The 21727-nt window shown below is 43.3% G+C and overlaps 1 protein-coding gene across 1 annotated transcript in view; it reads left to right on the forward strand.

The window, feature by feature from the left end:
* Nucleotides 1-21727, forward strand: part of NIBAN1 (niban apoptosis regulator 1) — a 122794-nt gene that overhangs the window by 53556 nt on the left and 47511 nt on the right. The window contains exons 2-4 of the mRNA XM_067467611.1: nucleotides 14223-14353; nucleotides 16360-16491; nucleotides 17506-17620. Coding sequence (XP_067323712.1) covers nucleotides 14223-14353; nucleotides 16360-16491; nucleotides 17506-17620 — 378 coding nt within the window. The remainder of the gene's footprint in view (nucleotides 1-14222; nucleotides 14354-16359; nucleotides 16492-17505; nucleotides 17621-21727) is intronic.

Here is a 21727-nt window from a genome sequence, read left to right on the forward strand (position 1 = left end):
CAGAGACACTCACTGGAACACCCCAGCAAGCGAGAGTCCAAAAGTGGCAGGCTCAAACCCAGAACCTCAACCAATGGCTGATACCAAATGAGAGACTCCCTCCTGGGCACACAGAGGACTGGGCGACCTGGAAGGCACTGAACAGACTGCGCTCTGGCACCACGAGATGCAGAGCCAACCTTCAGAAATGGGGCTACAAAGTGGAATCCTCGACATGCGAGTGTGGAGAGGAGCAAACCACAGACCACCTGCTGCAATGCACCCTGAGCCCTGCCACATGCACAAGGGAGGACTTTCTTGCAGCAACACCAGAAGCACTCCAAGTGACCAGATACTGGTCAAAGGACATTTAATCAACTCTCATACTCACAAATTTTGTAATCTGCTTGTTTGCTTTGTTCTGTTAGAAATGTAATATAATTTGACTGGTTGTTCTGACATGACAAATAAAATAAATATTGGTTCTCAACCTGGGATCCTCAGATGTCTTTGGCCTACAATACAGCCAGCCTTTGCTGGACAAAGAAATAGTTCCTACAGCCTTCGTGGGGAAACTAAAAGGACACCAGCTTGGCAGGTCTGCAGCAACCATTGCCTGGTAAGGGACCACTCGGGCTATCCATAACGCAGCTTGGAGCCGGCAGTTGGGGCCTCACGCCCAGAAAGATTGCCTAAGGAGGGGTTGGAAGATCTCCCTAAAGGGGAAAGAAACGGTTGATCAAGCAGTTGCCTGTCCCTTGTCGGCAGATTGAGAAAGCTACCAGTTTTTCAAGATTATATGGCATTTTATTCATTTGTTCGAAGATTTCAGCTTAATAAAGAACTTTGTTGAACCTATTTATTTATTTATAACTTTTATAAACCGGTCTTCTCACCTCCGACGAGGGACTCAGGCTGGTTCACAACAGAGGATTCATACACAATAGTTTAAAACATCCCATCCCATAATACACTAATATAAAAACACATTAAAATACAATCATATAATTACATAAGGCCAAGTCGTCAGAATGAAATCACAATTCATCACCATCTGTCCATGTGGTCAAGAGTTATTGACTCACTCATCAAATGCCAAATTCTAGAGCCAAGTTTTCACCAGCTTTCTAAAGGTCAGGAGAGAAGGAGCAGTTCTAATCTCCAATAGGAGAGAGTTCCAGAGCCGAGGGGCCACCACCGAGAAGGCCCTGTCCCTCGTCCCCACCAGACGCAATTGCGAGGGTGGTGGGACCAAGAGCAGGGCCCCTCCAGAAGATCTTAACAACAGGGCCTCTACAGAACCTTGTGTTGGGATACCTATGGGACCCTTTAGCTGAGGCACCCCGGCGTCCCGTTGGGCATACAGAAAGCACGTCCTATAAACAGACATTGTCATAGGCCCAGCGTGCGACAGCACAGTCCCTATAAATGTAGAAAAAACACATAGTTCTAACTGCAATATTGCAAACATTCAGGTATCTTTAAAGAGGTCAACTAAATGCAGTGGCCAAAGGGGTTGTAGAAAATGCCAAGGTTGCCTTCCACAGGTTTAGTCACTCAGGGAAATCCTTTACCCTTTTGACCTTGTTTGGAGTAGTGTATTACACATTTGGTCTATAAGTGTTCTGTTCAGTTAAAGAGTTGAGCCTTATGAGGGGGTTTGCCAGCCATTTTGGTTAACAGTGTTGTCAGTGAAAACCATAGCTGTGAGACTTGGTCTGTAATTACAGTAAACATACTCTGCCTTTCCTTTTTCTGCCTCGGGTGACAGTAATTCTCGCCCTTGTGGAACGTTCCTAGGGCTGGGGAGTTTCCCATCTAGCAAATATAACAGAAATTAAAGGGTGATGAGATTGTATGCTGCATGAATTAAAAGCCTGGGGTTGTATTCTGTGTGACGCCTTAATGAATCAGTTGAGGCGGTGGGAGAGGTTGAAATAATTTAGGATTGAAAATGTTTCATCAGGAAATTGACAGAAAAACAACACTCTTGAGACGCTTTCCTTATCAAGAAGCATATTTAGGAAAATCGAAGCTCTTGCTCTCATGACAGATTTGTTGATTGATTTCAATCTAATTTAAATTTACATTATTTAAAAAAGATGTGAGCAAATAAATAAGTAAAACATTTTGTAGTCCGCGGAGCTTTCATGACAGATAATCTGGTTACATCCCGGATTGATTACTGCAACGCGCTCTACGTGGGGTTGCCCTTGAAGACTGCCCGGAAGCTTCAGATGGTCCAGCGCTCGGCAGCCAGGTTGCTAACGGGAGCGGCACTCAGGGAGCATACCACTCCTCTGTTGAGCCAGCTCCACTGGCTGCCAATCTGCTACCAGGCACAATTCAAGGTGCTGGCTTTAGCCTATAAAGCCCTAAACGGTTCTGGCCCCACTTACCTCTCCGAACGCATCTCCACCTATGAACCGACTAGAACATTAAGATCGTCTGGGGAGGCCCTGCTCTCGGTCCCGCCTGCATCACAGGCGCGCTTGGCGGGGACGAGAGACAGGGCCTTCTCAGTGGTGGCCCCTCGGCTATGGAATGCCTTACTGGTAGACATCAGACAGGCGCCATCGTTGCTGGCATTTCGGAGAAAGGTCAAGACCTGGCTTTATGAACAAGCGTTTGGTTAAACAGTGCAACCGAACATAGGAAGACGGTAAATGGAACATAGGAATGGCACAAGGATTATGAAATCGGATCTGATTTCACTTGAGGCGCTATGTTTGTTTTATGTTGTTTGTTAATTGCTGTGGATCGGTGTTGTTGATCCTGTTGTTACATTGTTATGTTTTAATTGCACTGACATTGTTGTGATAAATTGTACCATGTAAACCGCATTGAGTCGCCTGTCAAGGGCTGGAAAAATGCGGTATAGAAATAAAGCAAATAAATAAATAAATAATAACCTTGTGGATTTCGTTCCGTACTGGGGAAAACCAATGTGATTAAGCAGGCTGTTTTAAGATTAGCACAAGAATGTCTTTATTACAGTGGGAGAAATAAAATTTTTTATATAACTTGAGTTATTTTGATAGATTTTTCCACAGGACTGTTTAAATGGAAACCTTACTAAAGCCCATGAAGGATAACACATTTAGCAGATGTAATTGCAATCTTGAATACTCCTATCATATTCCATGCTGTGAATTAATCTGAATTCCCACTTACCCACACAGAGGATTTGCATTTGTATAGCCAAAATTTATGTTGTTTTTATTATTATTTTATATGTGTAAAATATCATACCAAGGGAACAGCCCTAGGGTCAGAGGTATAGATGGGAGAGGGCCAGATTCACCCCTATGTAGTCTGCATCTGGCCAAAGGCCCTATGTCACCACAAAAGGGGTTCCGTCCTGGGCCCGGTCCTGTTCAACATCTTTATTAATGACTTAGATGAAGGGCTAGAAGGCATGATCATCAAGTTTGCAGACGACACCAAATTGGGAGGGATAGCCAATACTCCAGAGGACAGGAGCAGGATTCAAAACAATCTTGACAGAGATGGGCCAAAACTAACAAAATGAAGTTCAACAGTGACAAATGCAAGATACTCCACTTAGGCAGGAAAAACGAAATGCAAAGATACAGAAAGTGGGACAATGCCTGGCTTGAGAGCAGTACGTGTGAAAAAGATCTTGGAGTCCTCGTGGACAACAAGTTAAACATGAGCCAACAATGTGATGTGGCGGCAAAAAAAGCCAATGGGATTTTGGCCTGCATCAATAGGAGCATAGTGTCTAGATCTAAGGAAGTAATGCTACCCCTCTATTCTGTTTTGGTTAGACCACACCTGGAATATTGTGTCCAATTCTGGGCACCACAATTCAAGAGAGATATTGACAAGCTGGAATGTGTCCAGAGGAGGGCGACTAAAATGATCAAGGGTCTGGAGAACAAGCCCTATGAGGAGCGGCTTAAGGAGCTGGGCATGTTTAGCCTGAAGAAGAGAAGGCTGAGAGGAGATATGATAGCCATGTATAAATATGTGAGAGGAAGCTACAGGGAGGAGGGAGCAAGCCTGTTTTCTGCTTCCTTGGAGACTAGGACGCGGAACAATGGCTTCAAACTACAAGAGAGGAGATTCCATCTGAACATTAGGAAGAACTTCCTGACTGTGAGAGCCGTTCAGCAGTGGAACTCTCTGCCCCGGAGTGTGGTGGAGGCTCCTTCTTTGGAAGCTTTTAAGCAGAGGCTGGATGGCCATTTGTCAGGGGTGATTTGAATGCAATATTCCTGCTTCTTGGCAGGGGGTTGGACTGGATGGCCCATGAGGTCTCTTCCAACTCTTTGATTCTATGATTCTATAAAAGCAACACGGTTCAAAGAGAACTGCTAAATACCCCAGAGGCATATAAGTAATCTCAAGAGGTTGTGAACGAATGAGTACCTACTTTAGTCAATTCCAGTGCCAGGCCCAGCACTTAGCCCCAGGCAGCCCTGGCCAGTTGCACACACATGCATGGGTAGCTGCTGTCACATGAGGAAGCGGAACCTGTCTTTGCACACATACAAATATTTGCATCTATTTCCTGAAGTGCCCACAGAGACTCTTTCTGTGGCCTAGTGAAGATAAGTTAAGGGCCCAGCTGAAAAGCTGCTTAGGTTACACCAGGCATGGGCAAACCCAAGACCGTGGGCTGTTGTGTCCCCAGGCTGAGAGGAGGGCCGGGGCAGAAACATACAACTCTCAGGAGACCCCTGGGCAACTGCATGTGAAATCTGAGAAAACACAAAGTTTAAAAACTTGACATCATATTAAATGTCCTTTGACCGGTAGCTGACCACTTTGAGTGCCTCTGGTGTTACTGCAAGAAAATCCTCCATTGTGCATGTGGCAGGGCTTAGGTTGCATTGCAGTAGGTGGTCAGTGGTTTGCTCTTCTCCACACTTGCATGTCATGGATTCCACTTGGTGGCCCCATTTCTTAAGGTTGGCTCTGCATCTCGTGGTGCCAGAGTGCAGTCTCTTCAGCCCTTCCAAGTCACCCAGTTTTCTGTGTGCCCAGGAGGGAGTCTCTCATTCAGTATCAGCCATGGATTGAGGTTTCGGGTTTTAGCCTGCCACTTTTGGACTTAGCTTGCTGGGGTGTTCCAGTGAGTAGCTCTGTAGTCTTAGAAAACTTTTTCTTGATTTAAAATGTTTGGCGTGCTGGCTGATATCCGAACAGGAGATGGGCCGGAGATGTCGTTGTCTTGGTCCTTTCATTATTTGCTCCTACTTCCCGACAAATGTCAGGCAGATGTCAGCTTTTGTATGATATTGTTTCTAGCGCCCACTTTTTGCTCGGTATTCAGGCAGTGCTTCTTGTAGGTCAGAGAAGAGTCCAGGGTAACTCCCAGGTATTTGGGTGCGCTGCAGTTCTCCAGAGTGGTTCCTTCCCAAGTAATTCTCAGAGCTTGAGATGCTTGTCTATTCTTAAGGTGAAAAGCACATGTCTGTGTTTTAGCTGGATTAGGAATTAACTGCTTTTCCCTGTAATAGGCAGTAAGAGCACCTAAAGCTTTGGAGAGCTTCTGTACAATTAAACCATCTCAAAGCTCCCTGCTTGAGCGGTGATGGCATGATCGTCAGCATTGATGAAATTCTCTGTCCCTTCTGGAAGTGGCTGATCATTTATGTAAATGTTGAACATTGATGGAGAAAGCACACTCCCTTGAGGCAGGCCATTCTTCTGTTTTTGCCTTCTGCTTCTCTGGCCCTGGAACTCAACAAAAAAAACTGTTTTGTAGCAGATTTCCTATGAAGCAACTTCTTACACATGATGCACATTGATTATACACGCCCATGCATTTGTTGTCTTGGAACAGTTGCACAGCATTCCCACTGAGCACAAGTTTTGTATAGCACAGTTGTTGTTTGCAACTTACCATGACCTGAAAGCAAACCTATCACAGGGTTGTCTTGGCAAAATTAGTTCAGGAGGGGTTTTCTGTGAGAGGCGCAATGGAGCAGTGGTTCAAATCTGGGGAGAGCGGGTTGAGCTCTAGCTCCCAATGCGGAGACATGAGAGAAGCCTCCCACAAAAATGGTAAAACATCAAACATCCAGGCATCCCCTGGCCAACGTTCTTGCAGACGGCCAATTCGCTCACACCAGTTGTTACTTACACAGAAAAAAAAACATATGCTGAAAGGGGCTTTGAACCCCGGTCTTCAGAATCATAGACCATCACAAACCACTAAATCACGTTTGCTTAAAAATGAACAAAAAGAGAAGACATGGCTGGGGAGAAGAAATGAAGAAAAGATGATAAAAATGCAGCTGAGTGTAACAGTCGTATTAAAAGCTTCTAGATGAGATAGACATCTGAGGAAAGGAAGAAAGGGGGAACATGTAACCATAAGACCAGAGGAGATTCCATCTGAACATTAGGAAGAACTTCCTGACTGTGAGAGCCGTTCAGCAGTGGAACTCTCTGCCCCGGAGTGTGGTGGAGGCTCCTTCTTTGGAAGCTTTTAAGCAGAGGCTGGATGGCCATCTGTCAGGGGTGATTTGAATGCAATATTCCTGCTTCTTGGCAGGGGGTTGGACTGGATGGCCCATGAGGTCTCTTCCAACTCTTTGATTCTATGATTCTATGATTCTATGACCAGAACACATGAATGTTTATCAAAATAACCCATGTGGTTCCCTTCTAATGTGAAGCTAACTTCCATGTGTCTGACTTTGAAGATGCACAGGCATAATGTTTAGAAATGAACTGATATGATTACTCTTTGGGCTTCTTTTAATCTGAGGTGTCTGTGCTTCAACATAGGCCTGAATTGCGTGAGTGCTTAGCTGCAGGAATGATTTAGGTTACCACTTTGAGGCATTAGTAATGTTATGTGAATGGTGAATTTTTAAAAAGGATTTAAAAAGGGACGCTCTCCGGCATTGGCAAGCACATGGAGTAATAGGGCTGGCACACTCCCAGCATTGGTCTTGGGCGCATGCTCCTTGCACCGGCCCCCTTCTCCTGCGAACTTGCCAACAACCAGAGTGGGATACTCCGGCATTGGCAAGCGTGCGGAGGAAGAGGACCGATGCAGGGAGTGCACTCTTGCCAACACCGGGAGAAGATCTAGACTTCTTGGGGCTTTTTTGGCACCCTTTGGATGTTGCATGGGGCATGCAGGAGGGGGCGGGGCCTAATGAAGTGGCTCCGTGACCCCTCTGAAATTGCCAAATGACCCATCTGGGGGTCGCAACCCCCAGGTTGAGAACCACTGAACTAAAGTACATTGTAATCCTCCCCCACAATGCAGGAATCTTCAACTAAAGCACCCCCAAAACACCGCTATTCAGCTGCTGTTTTGCAGCCTTCAAGGAAGGAGAGTCCACCACTTCCCCTTTCCAAGGCAGTTTATTCCACTGCTCTTACCACCAGGAAGTTTTTTGTAATATTTAATTACAAAAAACGAAATGCAAAGATACAAAATAGGGGACGCCTGGCTCGAGAGCAGTACGTGTGAAAAAGATCTTGGAGTCCTCGTGGACAACAAGTTAAACATGAGCCAACAATGTGATGTGGCGGCAAAAAAAGCCAACGGGATTTTGGCCTGCATCAATAGGAGCATAGTGTCTAGATCTAGGGAAGTAATGCTACCCCTCTATTCTGCTCTGGTTAGACCACACCTGGAATATTGTGTCCAATTCTGGGCACCATAATTCAAGAGAGATATTGACAAGCTGGAATGTGTCCAGAGGTGGGCGACTAAAATGATCAAGGGTCTGGAGAACAAGCCCTATGAGGAGCAGTTTAAAGAGCTGGGCATGTTTAGCCTGAAGAAGAGAAGGCTGAGAGGAGATATGATAGCCATGTATAAATATGTGAGAGGAAGCCACAGGGAGGAGGGAGCAAGCTTGTTTTCTGCTTCCTTGGAGACTAGGATGCAGAACAATGGCTTCAAACTACAAGAGAGGAGATTCCATCTGAACATGAGGAAGAACTTCCTGACTGTGAGAGCCGTTCAGCAGTGGAACTCTCTGCCCTGGAGTGTGGTGGAGGCTCCTTCTTTGGAAGCTTTCAAACAGAGGCTGGATGGTCATCTGTCAGGGGTGATTTGAATGCAACATTCCTGCTTCTTGGCAGGGGGTTGGACTGGATGGCCCATGAGGTCTCTTCCAACTCTTTGATTCTATGATTCTTACCACCAGGAAGTTTTTCGTAATATTTAATTGGAATCTCTTTTCTTGTCATTTGAATGTATTGGTTAATATCCTAGTTTCTGGACTAACAGATCACTAGATCACTCTATCATTTACATTTAATCCCTACAAATATTTAAACGTGGCCATCCTTGTTTAGCGATTTCAGTTCCACTGAAACTCTGGGTTTGGGAGCCCAGCGTGTCTAGCTTGAAGGCTGAATCAGTGGCTTATTCTTAGTGGCCAAAGAGGATGACAGTGGAGAAAGCACTCCAAAGTACTGACAATACAGCAATTGCAAATACAGCACAATTTTATTTCATTTGATAGCTATTCAAGAAGCCCACACCTGCTCCTGATTGGTTCAGAAACTATTCAGCTAGGATCCATGTCCTGATTGGCCCAATCATCCAGCATCATCACCACTTGGCTCTTTGTGATGGTGGAAAAAATTCTAAACTGACATTGGGGCATTTGAATTGTAAATCCCAGTGGAGCTGTGTCATATTATTTATATACTTTATACAATCCATAGCTTGGAGTCTGATTTCTCGATCATATTGTGACCTTTCAGTTTTTTCCAGGCTGAACCTACACAATTCCCTAAACCATTTTTCATAGGACTTAGTTTTCAGTCCTTTGGTTCTCTCAGTTAGCTTTTAAAAGACATATTCCATCTTATCAATATACTTCTTGAACTATGGTGTGTCGCACTGGACACAGTATTCTGGGTGTTCTTTTTCATCATGATGTCTGAATCCTGGGACTCCAGCTTGTCTTTTCAGTGATAAGATAGAGGCATAAATCATTTTTAAAGGATTACCTGCACACATAGGTCCTGATTCAGATTGCGGCCATGGATATTTGCTCTTGAATAGTAAAAACCATATTTGGCTGCTTGCTATTACAGTAACTGCCCAAACTTCTCATTTCACCAAAAAGGGAGATTAGATCCTAAATGGCTTTTGACTTGTTTTACAAAACGAACAGTGATATCCCCACGTAATTTCAAAATCTTGTGTGAGCAAAGCACTAGCATACTTACTGTTCGTTGTGTTAAGACAAGACTAAGCAAAAGTAAGTGATAAAACTGTAATAAAACTTTCTAGATGAAAAATCAGGTGAACATGATTAATAAATGATGTCAAATAGAAAGTCTTTAAAAAGCTACAAAGGGGTTTCTGAGTGATCAGTGGTTGTAAAACAGAGGTCCCCAATCTATGGGTCCCCAGATGTTTTGGCCTTCAACTCCCAGAAATCCTAACAGCTGGTAAACTGGCTGGGATTTCTGGGAGTTGTAAGCCAAAACACCCGGGGACCGACAGGTTGAGAACCACTGTTGTAAAAGGACAGTGAAAATGATTTCAGTAATTGTCTAATATTATTTCTCAGTGAGTTAAAACACTGAGGTAACTATAGAAAGAGCTTGCAACCAAAACCAGATGGACATTTTTCTGAACAACAAATAGACAGAGACTTGTAATACAGAATTCACCATAAATGCCTTCTGAGACCTTTAATTATGTCATAAAATGAAAGGATGTGGACTCTCCCCAAGAACAAGAGGGGGAAACCCAATATAAGTGTCAAAAGAATTTGAAACAGATGCAGTGCAGCAGTATTGCAAACATCTAGAAGGTATTTTTATAGAAACATCTTGGTCTCTAAACACTCTTTAGAGAAGATTCGTTGGTCCCCTCTATGCCTTCAGATGGGTAGTGAAAGCTGTTCATTCAAGCGTTACTTTCTTTACGTCATTGTCAGTTTTTGTTGTGCTCTCTGTTTCTTTCCTCATGGTTCTGTTGTCTTGTTCTTATTTTATTTTGTTTCTATTGACAATTTATCTGAATCTGTGTATTGTCCAGTAGGCATAGGCACAATTTCGTTATGTCAAACAAACAAACCTTTTAAAAAGCGACATTTTATATCTGATTACTGTTTACAATACTGCTGCACTCCATCTGTTTCATATCTTTAGACCAGAGCTTCTCAAACTGTGCTCCTCCAGATGTTTTGGACTTCAACTCCCACAACTGGTTAAGTGGACGAACCCAGAGGGTGTTCACCAATGCTTCCTCTTCATCCTGGAAAGATATCTTCACTGTGTCTGGTTGTGATCCCCAGGTTGTGCCAGTCAGCTTTCGTATGACATTGTTTCTAGCAGCCACCTTTTGCTTGATATTCAGGCAATGCTTCTTGTAGCTTCTTCTATGCTACTCTGCTGCTGAGTACGCATGCCCAGTGTGGAACACATCTCACCACGCTAAAACAGTGGATGTGTCTATTAATGAGACATGTCGCATTATCACGGGGTGTCTCCGCCCTACACCACTGGAGAAACTACACTGTCTAGCCACTATTGCACCACCTGACATCCGCTGGGAAGTAGCAGCCAATAGTGAAAGGACCAAAGCAGTGACATCTCCAGCCCATCCCTTGTTTGGGTATCAGCCAGCACGTCAATGACTTAAATCAAGAAATAGTTTTCTAAGATCCCCAGCAAGCGAGAGTCCAAAAGTGGCAGGCTCAAACCCAGAACCTCAATCAATGGCTGATACCAAATGAGAGACTCCCCCCTGGGCACACAGAACACTGGGTGACTTGGAAGGCGCTGAACAGACTGCACTCTGGCACCACGAGATGCAGAGCCAATCTTAAGAAATGGGGCCACAAAGTGGAATCCACAACATGCGAGTGTGGAGAAGAGCAAACCACTGAACACCTGCTGCAATGCAACCTGAGCCCTACCACATACACAATGCAAACCAATGGGATTTTGGCCTGCATCAATAGGAGCATAGTGTCTAGATCCAGGGAAGATCTGCTTCCCCTCTATTCTGCCTTGGTTAGACCACACCTGGAATATTGTGTCCAATTCTGGGCACCACAATTCAAGAGAGATATTGACAAGCTGGAATGTGTCCAGAGGAGGGCGACTAAAATGTTCAAGGGTCTGGAGAACAAGCCCTATGAGGAGCAGCTTAAGGAGCTGGGCATGTTTAGCCTGAAGAAGAGAAGGCTGAGAGGAGATATGATAGCTATGTATAAATATGTGAGAGGAAGCCACAGGGAGGAGGGAGCAAGCTTGTTTTCTGCTTCCTTGGAGACTAGGACGCGGAGCAATGGCTTCAAACTACAAGAGAGGAGATTGCATCTGAACATTCGGAAGAACTTCCTGACTGTGAGAGCCGTTCAGCAGTGGAACTCTCTGCCCTGGAGTGTGGTGGAGGATCATTCTTTGGAAGCTTTTAAATAGAGGCTGGATGGCCATCTGTTAGGGATGCTTTAAATGCAATATTCCTGCTTCTTGGCAGGGGGTTTGACTGGATGGCCCATGAGGTCTCCTCCAACTCTTTGATTCTATGATTCCTAACAGCTGATAAACTGGCTGGGATTTCTGGGAGCTGAAGTCCAAAACATCTGGAGGAGCACAGTTTGAGGAACACTGCTTTATCCTGGTTTGAGGAAATGATACACCAGGAAGACGCAAGGAGGGAAATTATGATGGCCAGATATGCTTTACTTAATGTTTAGGGGTAAATAGAGGGCTGGGGGAGAACTTTTTCAGTTCCTTCAGAGCTCCCCTTCCAAGTCTTAGAACAAACCACACATAGCTCTATAAATTAAAACCAGGATATAGAATCTGGCTTGGAAACAAACTTGAAGTCTGTGAGACAGATGAATGAGTTGAATAATATCTACATAATGAATCTACAAAATGCATATATATCAGCAGTAGGGTTGCTAATTTCAGACTCGGTGTCTCGTGGTTCCTTCCCGGAATCTTTTTTAAGAATGCTTGATCAAACAGAAAACAAAGGTAATAGGGCCAGTTGTTCTTCCAGGAGTGATGTTGCAAAGGATTGACAATGTGTGCTTGAGCTGAAATTGAGATTTTTGGTGGAGAAAAACCATTAGGAGCTAGGAAAGCTTCAAAAGGGAAATTGTCCTTAAGAGGTCTGCCAAAGTCACAAAGGAAACCTCTTTGGAAGATGAAAGCAGCAGATTTAAACTCATGAATTTGTCAGTTGGACCAGAATGCTGTAGGACAGGGGTCCTCAAACCTTTAAAGCAGAATTTATGATAAAATGTTATGCTTAAGCCTTTTTACCTTTTATGGGAGTCAATTCACTGCTACGTCAAATGCTGGAACAAGAAATATTTATTTTGGAGAAAACATCTTACTATATTGTTCCAAAATGGGTTATAAGATTAGGGACAGCCCCCCCCCCTGAAATTTTCATGGTGGTTCGCGAAAAGGCCTTATTGGTGCATTATTTAAACTGCTATGTTTATTCATATCATGATCTGATCACCATACTCAATATATCCCATAAGCATGGGGGTATTGGGGTAATGATACAAAAGGTTTGCTAGGCTAGATCCTCTTTCACTCAGACTCAGCCCCCCCCCACCCGAAACTCACCCCCCCCCCAAAAAAACCCCTGAAAAACATTCAGCCCCCCCCCCCCCCCCCCGGAAACGAAATCCTGGCTACGGGCCTGATTAGGGATTTGTTGTATAGAATTAAAGACTCTCGTATCCAGGTCTATGATCATTATTGTTCTGAGAAGGTGAGAAGGTGATAGGTAGGAACTTCCATTGTTTTCCATTATCAGAAAAATGCAGGGTTTTTAAGGACCTCACTACCTCTGAGGATGCTTGCCATAGATGCAGGCGAAACGTCAGGAGAGAATGCTCCTAGAACATGGCCACATAGCCCGAAAAACCTACAACAACTCAGTGATTCCAGCCATGAAAGCCTTCGACAATCTATATATATTAGGCTTGGGCAATCCATGGTTCTAAATGGTTCTAAAGTACTTACAAAACTAAAGATCTGGTGGTGAAAATTTCAGAACTCTAACAAAACTTTCAAAATTTAATTATTATTTCATTATTGGTGATTTTAATGACAGAACCAATTAGGAACTGCCATTTATTATGAAATTTTGAGAGTTTTGTTAGAGTTCTGAAATTTTCACCACCAGAACTTTAGTTTTGTAAGTACTTTAGAACCATTTAGAACCATGGATTGCCCAAGCCTAATATATATATATATAAATGCTCTGTGCATAATGAGTACCTTAAAAAGAAAAGAACCAATGAACGAAATCACACCAAATTTGGCAACAAAACATCTCACAACACACGGAGTGACCATCACTAAAAAAAAAAAAAATGATTTTGTCATTTGGGAGTTGTAGTTGCTGGGATTTATAGTTCACCTACAATCAAAGAGCATTCTGAACTCCATCAACGATGGAATTGAACCAAACTTGGCACACAAAACTCCCATGACCAACAGAAAATATTGGAAGGGGTTTGGTGGGCATTGACCTTGAGTTTGGGAGTTGTAGTTCACCTACACTGTGGGTAAACAGTGTTTCTGTGAACTCAAACAATGATGGATCTGGACCAAACTTGGCACGAATACTCAATATGCCCAAATATAAACACAGATGGAGTTTGGGGGAAATAGACCTTGACATTTGAGAGTTGTAGTCACTGGGATTCACAGTTCACCTACAATCAAAAAGCATTCTGAACCCCATGAACGACAGAATCGGGGCAAACTTCCCACACAGAACCCCCATGGCCAACAGAAAATACTTAAGGGCATCCAATCCAACTCCCTTCATCAGGGCAAGAAAACGTAATCAAAGCCCTCCTGACAAAGAGCCATCCAGCCATAGATAGATAGATAGATAGATAAATAGATAGATAGAGAGAGAGATGATTCACACACAGAGAGATATAGTATCATAGATTTGAAAGGGACCCCTAAAGAAGGACAATGATATGTTGCATGTTCCAGGATGGGCAAACCAGACGTTCTCCACATCAACACTGACAAAGAAACAGCAAGAAATACTGTTTACCCACAAGCATAATTATGTATATTAGAAACCAACACTTTCTCATTACTTTATTTTCCAGATCAACAGATTAGGCCACAGCAACGCGTGGCAGGGGACAGCTAGTATGTTTTAAAGATCTTTTGCAGAATTCTATTCCTACAGCAGTTTTGAGAATTTCACAGTTGTGGAGCCTTGTAGAGATTGAAATGAGGTGTAATATATCTGTTAACATATCATCTTTCAGGAAAGACAGAAGCTGTAATCAAGAATTTCAGCCCACACTATAAACGCCAGTATGCTGGGTCCTTCTGCAAGCACATCCAGAATGAACTGGAACAAAACAGAGACCTCCAGTCCCAGTTCTTGAAAACAAAGGTAACAGGGAGTGTTTATTATTGTGGTTGCATCTACATCATGTCGTTTAAACTTACTGGAAGGCAGTTTAACAATCACAGAGGGCTGGTTTGGGTCCAAGATTCAGGCTAGATCTACACTGCCATATAAAATCCAGATTATCTGCTTTGAACTGTGTTATGTGGCTGTGTAGACTCATATAATCCAGTTCAAAGTAGATAATGTGGATGATCTGCTTTGATAATATGGATTATATGGCAATGTAGAAGGGGCTTCAGATTTGCCTGCTCTCTCCCTTTCCAATCTCTGGGTCACAGATTTGAATTCCCTTCCTGATTTCCTGGTTGCTTTTGTATTCAAAACAAACAATAGTACAGTATATATTCAAACTTCAGTCCTCTGCTTTGCTGTGAGGTTTACTAGGTGCCTTTCCCAATCACCTTTTCTCAACTTCTTGTACTTCACAAAAGGATGCTATTTCATGCAACTAAGGGACAATGCTAACCAAGCTCCTGGAAGACGGAACATTTATTTATTTATTTATTTATTTATTTATTTATTATTCGAACTTATATGCCGCCACTCTCCTGGGGCTCGGAGCGGCTTACAAGAACAGGCTAAAATCTAACACAATTTAAAAGCAATTTAAAACAATTTAAAAACAGCAATATCAAAAATCAAAGACCTGTCGAAACAGGTATGTCTTACATGCCCTGCGGAAAGCTGATAAGTCCCGCAAGGCACGGACTTCAGGTGGCAGAGCATTCCAGAGTGATGGTGCCACTGCTGTGAAGGCTCTGCGTCTGGTTGCTGTTAGACGCAAGGTCTTGACACTGGGAATTTCCAATAGATCTTGGTCCTCAGAACGGAGGGATCTCTGGGGTTGGTAGGGGGTGATGCGGTCCCTCAGATACATTGGCCCCAGACCATGCAAGGCCTTAAAGATGAGTACCATCACTTTGAAAGTGATCCGGTGCTCAATTGGTAACCAATGCAGCTGTAGTAAGATTGGTGTTATGTGGTATCTCATTGGAATTCCCGCAAGAAGCCGAGTAGCTGCATTTTGTACCAACTTGAGCTTCCGGATCACCGACAGAGGAAGGCCAATGTAGAGGGCGTTACAGTAGTCTAGTCTTGAGATGACCGTGGCCTGGATCACCGTAGCTAGGTCGTCCCTGGACAGGGAGGAGGCCAGCCGTCTAGCCTGCTGCAGATGAAAAAAAGGCAGTTCTGCTAACGGCAGAGACCTGGGCCTCCATCATCAGCAGAGGGTCCAAAAGGACTCCCAAAAGGAGGGTAGGCATCCAGGGTAGGCAGCTGGATATCCCCACTGCCCAGTTGACCCAGCCATAGGATCTCCGTCTTTGCTGGATTCACCCTCAACCTGCTGGCACGCAGCCATCCAGTAACGGCCTCGAGGCACTGATGGAAATAATCGGGTACAGAGTCCGGTCGGCCTTCCATCTTCAGCACCAGCTGAGTGTCATCGACATACTGATAACACTCAAGTCCAAAACCTCGAAACAGCTGAGCAAGTGGTCGCATATAGATGTTAAACAACAGAGGGAATGGCTCCCTGAGGAACCCCACAAGATAGAGGGGACATGTTGTAATAGCTAGCCAGTAGGCTTGGGCAATCCATGGTTCTAAATGGTTCTAAAGCACTTACAAAACTAAAGTTCTGGTGGTGAAAATTTCAGAACTCTAACAAAGCTCTCAAAATTTCATAATAAATGGCAGTTCCTAATTGGTTCTGTCATTAAAATCACCAATAATGAAATAATAATTAAATTTTGAAAGTTTTGTTAGAGTTCTGAAATTTTCACCACCAGAACTTTAGTTTTGTAAGTACTTTAGAACCATTTAGAACCATGGATTGCCCAAGCCTACTAGCCAGTATCATTGTTATACTGGACTATATGACTGCCACTCATTGTTTTTGTTTTCTTTTTTCTGGAACGAATAGATTGTGAAGGAATTCACAGAGCTAATTCTATTTCTCTGTAACATATTAATATCTTCCACAGCCTCCTGCAGAATCCGACATGGTCTTCTATGAAGGGGAATCGTTACACTTTGCTGAAGACCTGAAGAAATGGAAGGACAGATACATAGTGATTAAAAGCAACTATACTGTGGAGAGCTTTGAAAATAAAGAGGTAAACTGGTGATTTATCAAATGGTGAGGCTTGGTGTTCAGAAGTATTGAATTAACCTGCTCATTTCTGAAATCCCAGCATTACCCAGCACACTAAGGAGTTCGCTTTTCGTCTAGTAAAAATAAGTGGCATTCAGAGGCCCCTGACTCGTTTTGCATCCAGTTTTATTATCCAAAATGGGATCTATTTGGATTCAACCACTTTGAACCCATTCCACGCACTTCAGATTCCAAATCTGGAGTGCAACTAGTATCAGCCCTGGCCCATGCAACTCATAATGAAGAACTTTGCATGCCTTGTAGCAATCCAACCCTGGGGAAGGCCATATTTGTCCACACCTGGATTAAATCCAATTGTTAGTCCCCATTAGTGTATATCCACTACTTCCATAGGAACATGATATTATTCCCATTAATTTAATAGATCTACTCTTGCTGAAAGTAAGATTTGGCTCTAGCCCAGACAGGTAAACAAACTAAACCAAACAAATACAGACAGGATCCAATCCATATTCAATCCAGACCAAACTGATCCAAGGGGACATGTGGCTCAAGAGCAGCAGGTGTGGAAAAAACCTCGGAGTCCTCGTAGACAACAAGTTAAAAGTGAGCCAACAATGTGATGTGGCGGCAAAAAAAGCCAATGGAATTTTGGCCTTCATCAATAGGAACATAGTGACTAGATCCAGGGAAGTCATTCTACCCCTCTATTCTGCCTTGGTTAGACCACACCTGGAATATTGTGTCCAATTCTGGACACCACAATTGAAGAGAGATATTGACAAGCTGGAATGTGTCCAGAGGAGGGCGACTAAAATGATCAAGGGTCTGGAGAACAAGCCCTATGAGGAGCGGTTTAAAGAGCTGGGCATGTTTAGCCTGAAGAAGAGAAGGCTGAGAGGAGACATGATAGCCATGTATAAGTATGAGAGGAAGTCATAGGGAGGAGGGAACATAAAGGAATTTGAGAAATTTCATATATGTGTTTACATTTTGTTCCTTTTCCCAATTCCAGGCATTCCAGAAGGGGCTTAGTGCTAAAAGCTGCATTCTACCTGTGGGAGGCAAAGTACTTGCTACAGAGGAAGAATATAACTTATTATCTGATAAGCATTTCCCAGATCCTAATGGTAAGACATTGGTTGCTTAAATTAGAATGATCTACACATTATAAATCTTCTTATATCTGTTTATATCTATAGTACCAAGCGACTTGATCAGGGGTCCTCAAACTAAGGCCCGAGGGCCGAATATGGCCCTCCAAGGTCATTTACCTAGCCCTTGCTCAGGGTCAACCTAAGTCTGAAACTACTTGAAACCGCACAACAACAACAACAACAACAACAACAACAACAACAACAATCTTATCTCATCAGCCAAAAGCAGGCCCACACTCCACATTGAAATACTAATAAGTTTATACTTGTTACAATTATTCTTCATCTTAATTATTGTATTGTTTTAAAGTGTTTTTGCACTACAAATAAGATATGTGCTGTGTGCATGGGAATTCATTTATGTTTTTTTCAAATGATAATCTGCCCCTCCAAAAGTTTGAGGGACTGTGACCTGGCCCTCTGATGTATTTTGGGACTTTTTGCAAAAAGAAAAATTGTGTAAAAGGCATAGAACATTTTGGGCAAAATCATAGAATCAAAGAGTTGGAAGAGACCTCATGGGCCATCCAGTCCAACCCCCTGCCAAGAAGCAGGAATATTGCATTCAGATCACCCCTGACAGATGGCCATCCAGCCCCTGTTTAAAAGCTTCCAAAGAAGGAGCCTCCACCACACTCCGGGGCAGAGAGTTCCACTGCTGAACAGCTCTCACAGTCAGGAAGTTCTTCCTCGTGTTCAGATGGAATCCCCTCTCTTGTAGTTTGAAGCCATTGTTCCGCGTCCTAGTCTCCAAGGAAGCAGAAAACAAGCTGGCTCCCTCTTCCCTGTGGCTTCCTCTCACATATTTATACATGGCTATCATATCTCCTCTCAGCCTTCTCTTCTTCAGGCTAAACATGCCCAGCTACTTAAGCCGCTCCTCATAGGGCTTGTTCTCCATACCCTTGATCATTTTAGTCGCCCTCCTCTGGACACATTCCAGCTTGTCAATATCTCTCTTGAATTGTGGTGCCCAGAATTGGACACAATATTCCAGGTGTGGTCTAACCAGAGCAGAATAGAGGGGTAGCATGACTTCCCTAGATCTAGACACTATGCTCCTATTGATGCAGGCCAAAATCCCATTGGCTTTTTTTGCCGCCGCATCACATTGTTGGCTCATGTTTAACTTGTTGTCCACGAGGACTCCAAGATCTTTTTCACACGTACTGCTCTCGAGCCAGGCGTCCCCCATTCTATATCTTTGCATTTCGTTTTTCCTGCCAAAGTGGAGTATCTTGCATTTGTCACTGTTGAACTTCATTTTGTTAGTTTTGGCCCATCTCTCTAATCTGTCAAGATCGTTTTGAATCCTGCTCCTGTCCTCTGGAGTATTGGCTATCCCTCCCAATTTGGTGTCGTCTGCAAACTTGATGATCATGCCTTCTAGCCCTTCATCTAAGTCATTAATAAAGATGTTTAACAGGACCGGGCCCAGGACGGAACCCTGCGGCACTCCGCTTGTCACTTCTTTCCAGGATGAAGAGGAAGCATTGGTGAGCACCCTCTGGGTTCGTCCATTTAACCAATTACAGATCCACCTCACCGTAGTTTTGCCTAGCCCACATTGGACTAGTTTCCTTGCCAGCTTGTCGAAGGCCTTACTGAAATCCAGGTACTCTACATCCACGGCATTCCCCGCATCTACCCAGCTTGTAACTCTATCGAAAAAGAGATCAGATTAGTCTGGCATGACTTATTTTTGGTAAAGCCATGTTGACTATTAGCGATGACGGCATTTGTTTCTAAGTGTTTGCAGACCACTTCCTTAACAATCTTTTCCAAAATCTTGCCCGGTATCGATGTGAGGCTGACCGGACGGTAGTTGTTTGGGTCATCCTTTTTTCCCTTCTTGAAGATTGGGACCACATTGGCCCTCCTCCAGTCTGCTGGAACTTCTCCCGTTCTCCAAGAACTCTCAAATATACCATGCACTCATTTATTTTTTTGTGACAGAACAATGAACACACACTGAAATGCAAAATAAATAAATAAATTGAAAAATTAGCAAAACGCTTGTAATCTCACCCAGTGGGCAAAAAAACATTTGAAAAATTTCTTTCTTGTGTTCCACAAATAATAAATGTTTGTATCCCTATGTCATATCACTCACAGCTACTTCTGAGGATGCACTCTGTCAGTTCTCATAAATAGGTGGATTGTGTGTGTGTGATCCTTTAAAAAAAGAAACCTTGAGAGGGCAAATCCCCCTCACCTTGAAAAAAAGCAGAAAGAATGTATTTGTACGGAGAAAAGGAGAAGGGAGAAGGAGCCGGGAATACAGACACTGCCCCGTAAGACAGTCAGCTGAGGCTCCTGAGGCAATTGAACTGAAGTCACAGGGAACATGTGGAATCTCACAGGCCTTGCATAAAGACGCAGGCATGCTAGAAGAGGTCTATACTGTCTGCTTTCTCAATATCTGTGAATATTAAGATGTGTGATGGAAGGCTTGGAGAAGAGGGTGAGAAAGAAAGGCATATATGTAAGATGTGGATGCTACTTCTGTACTTCAGACATTCTGTGTATCAGAAAAACCAAGAGCAGCAGCTAAAGGACAAAAATGAGCAAACTGGAGAATAATGTGCATAAGGAAAGGAGAGGGAACTTACCGGTTTCAGCCCCATGCAAGCTAAAAGTGTTCTGGGGAAAAGGCATAGCTGGAGTTATAGGGTGAGATGCAACATTTTGTGACAGCCATGTCCTACTTAGGCCCCATCTACATCTGCCACATAATGAACCACCATATAATGCAGTTCTATGCAGTTAAACTATTATTTATTTATTTACCATATTTATATACCGCCCCTCTCAGCCCAAAGGTGACTCGAGGCGGTTTATGAAACTACATTATGAAACTGCATTACATAATAATAATAATAATAATAATAATAATAATACTTTATTTGTACCCCGCTACCATCTCCCCAAGGGACTCGGTGCGGCTTACATGAGGCTGAGCCCAAACACAACAATAAAAGCAATACTAACAATACAAGCAATTAAAAAACAGACAATAAAATACACAACATTATCAATAAAACAACACATAATTAAAAACAGTGGGAAGGCCAAATATAGAGTTAAAATTGGAAATAATGTTGGGACATGAACGAAGGGCATACGAGCAGACTTAAAGAAATGTAAAGTGCTTTGGAGGACAAAGTGCTATGGGATCATTATTCCGGGAAGGCACACTGGAACAGCTGGGAAGGCACACTTCAAGCTCCTCCTGAAAACTGCCAGAGTTGGAGCCTGTCTGATGTCTTTAGGGAGTGAGTTCCAGAGTTGAGGGGCCACCACCGAAAAGGCCCTCTCTCTCATCCCCACCAATCGTGCCTGCGATGCTGGTGGGATCGAGAGCAGGGCCTCCCCGGATGATCGAAGGGATCGTGGCATTGCAGATGAGGCCTCAGTGTATGTAATGAGGTTTTTAAAAATACTTGAAATGTTTTATTTTAAAATAAATGAACCCTGATACCAGGAGTATAAGCGGAAGCATTCTGCAACAGGTGTTTGGGAGGAAGTCAAATCATAAGAGCTGAAAGAGACCACGTGTTGCACCTCAGAGTAGATTCACCTTGCTGAAGAACACCAAACTGCACACATCCAGAAGTCTTTATAGGTAGTTTATTAAAAATAAAACATAAAAAAGTACTTTAAAGCAAAGGTTAATGTTCCAAAAGATCAATATAACATAGTACTTGAAACTTAATCTAAAAAGGCATAAGAAAAGCCAAACCCAAGAGAACATGACAAAGTCCTGCAAGATAATCCAAAACTGCAAGATAATCCAGCCTAGTTAGCTCCTTAAGTAAACGCAAAGTTGCTTTGACAAAGATCTGGTCTTAAACACACTGTTTAATACCCTTTGCAAAACATGAAAACGTTTCTCTGGCCTCCCTCTTGTTAGCTATTCTTTCACTCCTTCGAATTTGGAATTCCAACCGGTCAGCCCGATCTAAAGTTCCCATATCGTCAAGGTCAGTCTGTTCGTTAGTGTTAGTCTGTTTTCCTACTTGCTCATTATCAGGCTGAGAACCAGGCCGAGAGCTGTCCTCCTTTTCTGAGTCAAACTGC

This window comes from Anolis sagrei, chromosome 4 (assembly GCF_037176765.1).
Source record: "Anolis sagrei isolate rAnoSag1 chromosome 4, rAnoSag1.mat, whole genome shotgun sequence".
Taxonomy (NCBI): Eukaryota; Metazoa; Chordata; class Lepidosauria; order Squamata; family Dactyloidae; genus Anolis; species Anolis sagrei.